This window comes from Ornithodoros turicata, chromosome 4, assembly GCF_037126465.1.
Source record: "Ornithodoros turicata isolate Travis chromosome 4, ASM3712646v1, whole genome shotgun sequence".
Lineage (NCBI taxonomy): Eukaryota > Metazoa > Arthropoda > Arachnida > Ixodida > Argasidae > Ornithodoros > Ornithodoros turicata.
In genome coordinates, this window is record NC_088204.1 from 2,950,230 (window position 1) to 2,958,713 (window position 8,484).

Consider the following 8,484-nt stretch of genomic DNA (forward strand, 5'->3'; position numbering starts at 1 on the left):
CTGCAATGACGGAGGTCTGGTAAGGGTTCCGTGGGCATGTGCTGTATGATTGTGCAATAATCAATGCGACCAGGGGCGGATCGAGACCCTCGGCGGATCCCCCTTGGATCCGCCACTGAATGCGACCAGGGTGCAGGTCTAGACTGTCAAGATCTACGTCATGGCGGCAGATACACGCTATCCGGCTCGTCGCTATATGGTGCATGCGCTGTTTAATAACTGATATAGCAATCATTGCGAAAGTCCTGAACGGTCGAAATCATAGCGGCAAATACGCTAGCCACTGGTGGCACACGCACGTTGTAAGGAAATGTATTTAAATAGCGCTTGGTGGTGGGCTACTTGGTACGAGCTCATACTTGGAGGAAATGTATATGCAATGAGTCTTGTGCAGTGACGTCACGTTTGGTCACGTGACATGTTTTCCCGCACTGGAGTCTCAGTAGGAGGGCATGCCGCGAGTTGTTGCGGTATGCGTGCAGATACAAGAGGAGATGTTGTATCATTCAGCGCGCAGTATATGACGGCTGCACGTGACGTCATGTGCACGAGCCTCATTCGGTTGCTATTCCGCTGACGTCATCAGTGTGGCGAAATCAAGAGCGTATGACCAGTCAGGGTAGGGTCAAGCCTACCTGAGGCTTGCTTTGTTCGCGTCAGAGTCGGAACTGTTGCTGAAATGTTGGTGCTGAGCTGAGCGCATTTCTAAAAGGCGCGAACTTCTGTTTCTACAAGCACGACACATTTCTTCCCAGCATTGCATCAGCTATTTTCAATTTCATGGATGGTTTTCCCAAATAAATGCCTGAAGGTCGCTTGTGAAAACAGTGCTCTTTAGTCATAGGTCGAACCCTCCCAAAACCGTACCTTTGGTAGTGCATTTGGCAGAGGGAAAAGTTAAGGGAAATCGTCCTCCCATATGTAAAGTTCCCATTGAACCCCTGCAGACATATTTAGCTGCCTACGCTACTGGTGTAACATCGACAAAATGTATTTTCTGTGCACATATAATGTGCAAGTGAACGTACAGGATATACGGTAACACTCGTGACGATCTCTACCATGGACCTACATAACGAAAACGTGCAGCCACATGAAATTAAATATCTTTTTATTGAAAGGCAAGATTCAACAGGTCCCCGCACTATCTACGACTAGATTGACTGCACCTACGAAATGAAGCAGACTGTGTGCTACACATCTAGGTGCATGGTCTCCCATTTCAACGAGCTAATACCGGCGCAGAGCCCAATCATTCTTAGCATCACAGACGTGCAGCAAAGGATGCACAAACGTTGCCAAATGTTATGCAAATCCCCAGCCTTGTACCTTAACAAACACAAGCCCGTCTTTGCACAAGCCCCCATGTGGGACATGCAATACTGTCAACCAGAGCTAACAGTACCTACATGTTTCTGGCGAAACTTTTCTTTGCAATGAGCTTTTGCTAAAGTGTACGGCGTAATCCTGTGCAAGCTAGCAGGACACACCATAAAATTCTGTCGCCCTAATTTATCCTGGTATGTACAAAATTTGGCAAAATATCTCAAAAGCCTCTCCCCGCAACCACCAAAAAGCCCAGGCTGTTCCAGTGCATGTGTGCCGTCACACGTGCACTTATTAAGCAAGAATTTGCACTGGTTCAGTCAGATTTATAAACCAACCCAAAACGCAAAGAAGAAAAAAAATCATCAGAATGAAAGAGTAAAAAAAAAAAGAAGAAACAAAGACAACGCATCGGATGAGATGCTCTCAGGAGTACGTCATGAGATCTTAGATCTGATCCAGAGGGATCTTGACAGGCAAGGGTGGTGCCTCGTGATCTTTCGGTGGTTGGATCTTGACCTGCTCCGAGGGGTCGTAGAGCAAAAGGTAGTCCACGTCGCTGTTAAGACCCATTTTCTGTAAAAGGTTACGATGATGTAACTGTTTTTAGTTGCATGCAAGTTATAAAGCCGCATTCAAACAAACCACGGATACTACGCCGGAGTAGTTAGCCAAGAGCAAGCTGATAGGAAGGAGGCCAGTCACCTTCAGGTACACACGAATCACAGCAGCAACAATATTGCCCTTGCTGCAGCGCGGCATCAAAAAGCCTTTGTATATTGTAGCAGAGGTAGTTTCATCTTTTACCTGGCTCCTGTAGCATGGTGGCTGCTGCGGTTGAGCCGTAGATGCTGTTGGTGAGGTGACCATGGTAGCACAGCACAGCCACACCATCGTGACCACAACCAAGAAGAGCACGAGGACCAGGAGCCACCGCGGCAGTCCGGACTGGCGAGAGATGCAGTCCAACCAGCTGGAGCCTGGGAACGAGGCTTCTTGTTGTAGGGTCTCGCTCCTGCCGTCCGACGTGTCCGAGTCGCAGCGGCCACTCGAGCTTCGGCAGGGCGGAGTAGCCTCGACAGATTGGTCTTGCACAGGACAAAGAGTTATAATTAATTAATTGGTTACAGGGGTGGTGGAGGCATTATGGATGGAAGAGTATTCTTAGGGTTCTTCGTATTTCGGGTTTTATTATTTTTCTAATTCGGCGTGGGGGGGGGGGGGGGGGAACCGGGTGCTATTTACCAGTGATGGCTAGTGGTTAACTACATGTAGTTACTACTAGTTAAACTGCTAGTAGTTAAACTACTAGCAAAACAGATATATAACAAAACAGGCCCGTCTAGCCTTTCGGCTTAGACGGGCCTGTTTTGTTATATATCTATTTTGCTTTCTTGAATAAAAATTATTATTATTATTAATAATAATAATTATTATTATTATTATTTCAAGTAGTTAACTACAGTAGTTAGGTTACTGCAGGTGCCAACTACAGATTTTGCAGCAAGTTTTACGGCACGATTGTGGTTCCGACTTTTACCTTGAGCTACTTGTTTGATGAGAACGGAGGTGCAGAGCAATTGTGCCGCACATGTGTACTAAATCTCCATTTTTATCGCTGCTTGTGATTCATATTTAGGTGTGGAATGGGCTATAGAATGGGATTGGTGTGGGGGTTGGGGTAACTACATTGCAAAAGTAGTTGAACTAGTAGTTGAACTACTGTACAAGTAAGTACACACGAGAATTCGGAGATCTCTGTTTGATGTGTCATCGGGGAATTTTCGCGTGAAACGAAAGGCACATGAAACAAGCCACTGGGACGACCGCGTGGAACTTGGGCAGTGAACGACAGTGGTATTCAAACATTTGCCCGAGCTCCACAAAAGCTTGTCTTTGACCCCTGCAGGAGGGGATCGTAAAAGGAGGACAAATAGGTTGAAACAAATAGCACTCTTTGCTGATATCATGATCCACTTTTCCGACAATTTACCTAGAACGACAAGTTGAAGGACCGCAAGGATTTCAGGTAGATATCTGGGGTTTTACCCAAATTCTGGAAAACTTGTTCGGGGGGAGGTGGGGGAAACTACCGTGAAAAATCAGGTACCCTAAGAACCCTAGAACCATCAAGAACCCTAAGTATTCTCTTCTGGTATGAGATGTCGTTTCGGAACATCCATTACAGTCCAACAATGCTATGGTTTAGCAGGAAGCCTAAATCCTTCCAAGCCCTAGCAATAACGTGCTTAGGATGCACTTTGCTATCATCTGGTGAGCACCAATGCGATATTTTCTTTATTTTTATTTTAGTATTTTTTATTTAGTATTTTTTTTAGTATTTATTTAGTATTTAGTATTTTTAACAAAATGATTTGTCACACTTTTTTTCATAACAAAGGGAGCGTGGGATGCCCTTGAATCACAAAGCATGAACTAATCATCAAACAAAAACAACTAAATCAAAAACATGAAAGACACATACCATCATCGATATCCGGCAACTTAATGGGTTCCAGCTCGCCACGGACCACCACCAGTTTTCCCGTATCGCGCTGGAGATACACAGCTGTGAAAGTACGCTGAAGAAAGTGGCACATGTGGCTCACGACACGCTCGTAGACTTGTTGGACAAACAGCAGTGGGGTCAGGGAATGGATGAGCACTGGCTGTTCCTGTGGCAGAGATCAAATTCTCGCGTGAGTTACCTCCCAGACGTTATGCTCTAAAATGAACGTAAGACTTACGGTCTTTGCTTTAGTCTCTGCTTGACTGAGCTGCTCCTTGCAGCCAAGGCAGCAAGCATAGTATTGGGGTGACTCTGGATATAGTTCTGCGCAAGCTGTACGAAAAGTGGTTTATTTATTTATTTACCCTAAGGGCTTCAAGCATTGAGGAGGGGTGGGGCATAGGTTACAGTGTAAGCTAGGACACAAATATCTATTAACAGAGCAGCTGTAACTGAAAAACTGTACTATACAAGCTTACAAAACTATACACGCCTACAAACAATGTGTATAAGTGATTTGGTGGTATCAGCATATTAATACGTATAAATGTAACCAAAGTATGACCATGATATTAATTAACAATGACATGAATGAGTATTGCGAGTGAAGGTGATCATGTAAGGCCTTTTCGAAGTTAGAGCTCTCTGAAATCGAAGTTATAGAACCGGATATCGGTTATTAAAATACTTCATATACTTCACCTTCTTTAACGCGAGAATTTATGCCATGGCTACTTTCATAAAAGTTTCACAAAACAGGAACTTACAATGGCTACTTTTACAATGTATGAAATCGGAAGCACTTTATCTCACCATTATTGCACTTTGCGTGTGTAATATTGAGATCGCTGAGTTCTGGATTCTGTCCAACGATGACAAACAGTTTGCAACCTCGTTTGCAGCTTTCTAGGTGTTCAGCCTGTTTGTGTATACAAAGCAAATCAAAGTTAACCAAACCAACACGAAGCACAGGTGTTTCTGCTAAAATCCATGCGCCATTTTATGACTGCAAGTGCTCCGTTTCAACACGGTCACTTCCCTTAGGGACCACGATACAGTCGTCGTATATAGGAGATATATAAACCACACGCTGTAAATAGAATCAGGAACAACAGAGCAATAGCGGGCGGAGATTGCGAGACCAGCTCCCATCAAACCAGTTCAGTTACCTTGGCGGCTGAATAACAATGATCTTCTGCTAACGAACAATCTAAAAAGTCGTATCCAACACAAAGATATCGTGCATTCTATACTAAGCAGATACAACGTGTGCGCTTGTTAAACAATGGTGGTGACTTACTTTAGGGTATGTGTGCAGAGGGTACGTTTGCGAGCAGAATGCTTCGCAATTTTCGCTCTCCTCTTCGATCTTTCGCAAGACTTCGCACGACGAAAGCGCTAGCGAGAACACAAGCACTACCAGAATGCCTAAACAGTGCCTTAGCATGGCTTGTTGCCGAAATGCGACGTCCTAGATATGTGAAAAAACGCACAATGCGAAGGGCAACAGCTGCAGAAATGCTCAATACAATCCCGGAACCATGGAGGCCGTTTTGTTTCTTTTTTGCTTTGGTATTGATTGATCTGCCGTCTGCGGTATACGTTGTCGATGGTTACCGATATTTTACCATTATTGACAGCTCGTTTTCTGCACGATTTACGCTATAGTTTTTCAAGGACTATAACAGGAATAAATGTTAAACATTTTTTGTTGTAGCGGGATACTGTAAACATTAACGTGTGATATGCGGGGCTGAACGGGATAGGGGTGAGGACTAGTGCCGTTCGTTTTGTGGTGGTTGGTTTTTCGTCGTGGGATGTGAACCGTTCCGTGATATGTCGTTTCGGCGCAGAAAAGTAATCACTAGGACGCATTACCCAGTCGTGAACGTAAACGAGACCGTGGAACGAATTAGCTGTCGTTTGGAAAAGTGACAAGGAAGATGAAGAAGTACACACAGCTCGCTCTCATTGTGATATCGATACTCTCAGTGCTCGCTTTACTGGTGTGCGAGAGGAGATACGCTAACATGAAGGTAATCTTCGAAGTTATGGACGTCTTCGAAGCCAAAGAAACAGCCGTCAAGTGTGACAAGCGCATCGAAACATTGCGTAAAGCAGACTACAGTGCATCTGCGCGAATCACACCCACCGTTTTACCCGTCTGGATGGAAGTACTGGAAGGCGTGTACGCCTACTCAGCGTTTTGGGACTTTGCACCAGAATACAACAAAAAAATATCACGCGTCCTCGTTGCCTTTCCAAAACAGGGCAAGAATATATTAAAGTGCTTCGTCTGGTTCGACAGTACCCACTTCGTCGAGGCTGACGATTTGCGCATCACGGTTTTAGCCGAAACGTCTAATGCTGTTTCAGCTGTTGCTGACTGCATCGTCAGGAACATTTCTATTCGTCCCGTGGGAGTTTCGTTTTCGTCGTCTGTTTCGAACAAAGACGCTGTCAAGGTTGTCGGACTTCTCCCGACAACCACCAACGCAACTTCTAACGTTTCAGTCTGTTTACCGCCGCTATCCCACGCGACAACTCCGTTGCAGATTGCGGAGTTCGTCATATATCACCGCCATATTGGTGCTCAAGACTTCATCGTCTACGATTCTGGTCTGCTAACCAACGCGAAAAAACTCATCTTGGCTATCCCGGCCATGACTGACGGAACCGTGTCCCTTCTGCCCTGGAACGTTCCGTTGAATCTCCAGAGTGTCACAGATATAGTTCGTGTGGCCGACTGCCTACTTCGGACAAAGGGCAGATCTAATGCGACTATCTTTTTAGAACTAAATGAGTTCCTCGCACTTTACAAAGTCAAAGGACTGGGAGAGTTACAGCGCGGCCTCGAAGCAATAACGCCGAGCCCAAAAGAGAACAATCCGCTGGTGCTTTTCCACAGGCATTACTACTGCGACGAGTTTTCTGACGACATCGTTGCAAGCTCCCTGGAAATCCCGTTCGTTACGCAGAGGAAAGTTCGCTACCACAAAGTTTCGGAGAAGCATTCCGTGGCGCTCGTCCTGCCACACTTCTCGGTCAAGTTAGCTCGGGATATCGGGGCGCTTGACGTCCCCATCGACCATAACGTCCTCGTGCCGGAGCGATCGGCTGTGATCAACGTGTATCGAGAGTGCGGGAAGTTATTCCCGATACACAACACGCGAGACCATTACATTCCCGACATGCACATGACTAAGTTACGCGGCGTGTTTTTCGCGTCGAAACTTTACCATTACCTCGAAAAGCAGCCGTTTGCGCAGTTTCTGTTGTAGTATCGTTGGTTTGCGTTGTGGTGCACATTTTTTTTTGAATTCGTAGGGGAGGAAAAGCATGCAGTTCTGCTTCCGTTTACGAAGGAGCTGAAAAATCTTTTTTTTTTCTTTTTTGTTTACACGATGTAGCATCGGGCCGCTGTTCATGTAGCCAGGAAAAACTTGTGCCATTTTTAAGTTGAGAGCCAGTTCTATTACTGTTCTGCTCTGTTCCAGTACAGGTTCTGGTTAGGTGCTGCTCTGCATTGTTCCAGAATTAGTTCTAGCATAGTTCTGTACAGTTCCAGTACCAGCTTTAGCATTGTCTCAGTGATCAAGCACCATAACTGTGCCAGTTCCAGTACTGACTTGAAGTACTCTCCATTGGTACCTCTACCTTCTCTGACAATCTCTTCAGTTTCAATTTTACTTCATATTGAAACTAAAATTTGAAATTGAAGGGATTTTGCATTCAGCATTTTCAGAGTAGTGCCAAAGCGTTAGCCACACACGTTGATGTCGGTATGAATGATGATTAACATGTTGCATGCCTTGTTGATATGCACACCACCCATTTCCGCATCACATATCCCATCTAAGTAATACTACATTCAAATATGTCTGCTTTTTATGTGAACAGTGATCATAAGTCTAGAGTGTGTCATAATCCAAACTGTTCAACTCATTGCCAAAGATTAAGGTAATGCTGTGCAGCTGTGTTCATTAACAATACCTGCTGCTGTACTACATGTCTTATGTATTGGCAGTTTACTTCCTGTTTTGTTGTTTACTCAGAGTTAATTTACTCTTGTCTGTTATTCGTAGCTTATACGGTTGTGTTTAAAAAAAAAAGCAGGTTGTGGTCAGATTTTTAATATTCGTTCCTATATTTGTATCGCTGTTTAACTGAGTTTTTGGGTTTTACGTCAGTGTTAAGAATGATGATTATTGACATATCTTTTGACTATGTATGTACAAAGCTGCCTGAATTTATCCCAGTCAGCAGTTTCAGTGACTGAGGGATTCAACGTGACGATCAATTTCTAGCCTCTCCGAGGCACCTTTTTATGCAAAACGTATTTCTAGAACGTCTTTCCTCTTTTTACAGAAATACGTGTAATCGAGAGGACCAAAGTTTGTTAAATAAAAATTAGAATTTTACTTTTTTTTTCACAAACCTAGTTGAAAAAAAAAAATCCTTCAAAGAGTGAGCATTCCTAGTGATATCGTCCCTGAGGCTTGCTTTTGAATGCAAAGTCAATGTCAAGTCAAGTCAAGTCAAGTCTGATGTAACAGCCCAAGCGCCCAAGCTACTCAAGCAACGAAGCATATTGCGATACCCTGAACACTGCCTCCTATATCTGTAGTGGCTGGCAAGGCGGTCGCTCC

At 44.5% G+C, this 8,484-nt stretch overlaps 2 protein-coding genes across 2 annotated transcripts; one reads left to right on the forward strand and one right to left on the reverse strand.

The window, feature by feature from the left end:
• Positions 1 to 1,094: 1,094 nt before the first annotated feature.
• On the reverse strand, positions 1,095 to 5,402 carry LOC135390666 (transmembrane protein 59-like). Its single transcript, XM_064620470.1, has 6 exons — positions 5,136 to 5,402; positions 4,649 to 4,754; positions 4,074 to 4,168; positions 3,812 to 4,001; positions 2,134 to 2,414; positions 1,095 to 1,902 (listed from the first exon to the last, which is right to left on the reverse strand). Exons 1-6 carry the CDS (start codon positions 5,280 to 5,282, stop codon positions 1,774 to 1,776), a joined length of 948 nt encoding a protein of 315 aa, XP_064476540.1. The 5' UTR covers positions 5,283 to 5,402; the 3' UTR covers positions 1,095 to 1,773.
• A 181-nt stretch (positions 5,403 to 5,583) lies between these two features.
• Positions 5,584 to 8,256, forward strand: LOC135390665 (uncharacterized). Its single transcript, XM_064620468.1, has one exon. It carries the CDS (start codon positions 5,779 to 5,781, stop codon positions 7,114 to 7,116), a length of 1,338 nt encoding a protein of 445 aa, XP_064476538.1. The 5' UTR covers positions 5,584 to 5,778; the 3' UTR covers positions 7,117 to 8,256.
• Positions 8,257 to 8,484: the final 228 nt, after the last annotated feature.

Excerpts from the sequence above, each read along its gene's own strand:
- LOC135390666 (XM_064620470.1), bottom strand. The coding sequence starts at position 5,282 with ATGCTAAGGCACTGTTTAGGCATTCTGGTAGTGCTTGTGTTCTCGCTA. Across the intron at positions 4,169-4,648 it reads ACACGCAAAGTGCAATAATG|CTTGCGCAGAACTATATCCA; the intron begins GTGAGATAAAGT and ends CTTTTCGTACAG. Across the intron at positions 2,415-3,811 it reads GTTGCCGGATATCGATGATG|ACCAATCTGTCGAGGCTACT; the intron begins GTATGTGTCTTT and ends GTCCTGTGCAAG.
- LOC135390665 (XM_064620468.1), top strand. The coding sequence starts at position 5,779 with ATGAAGAAGTACACACAGCTCGCTCTCATTGTGATATCGATACTCTCA.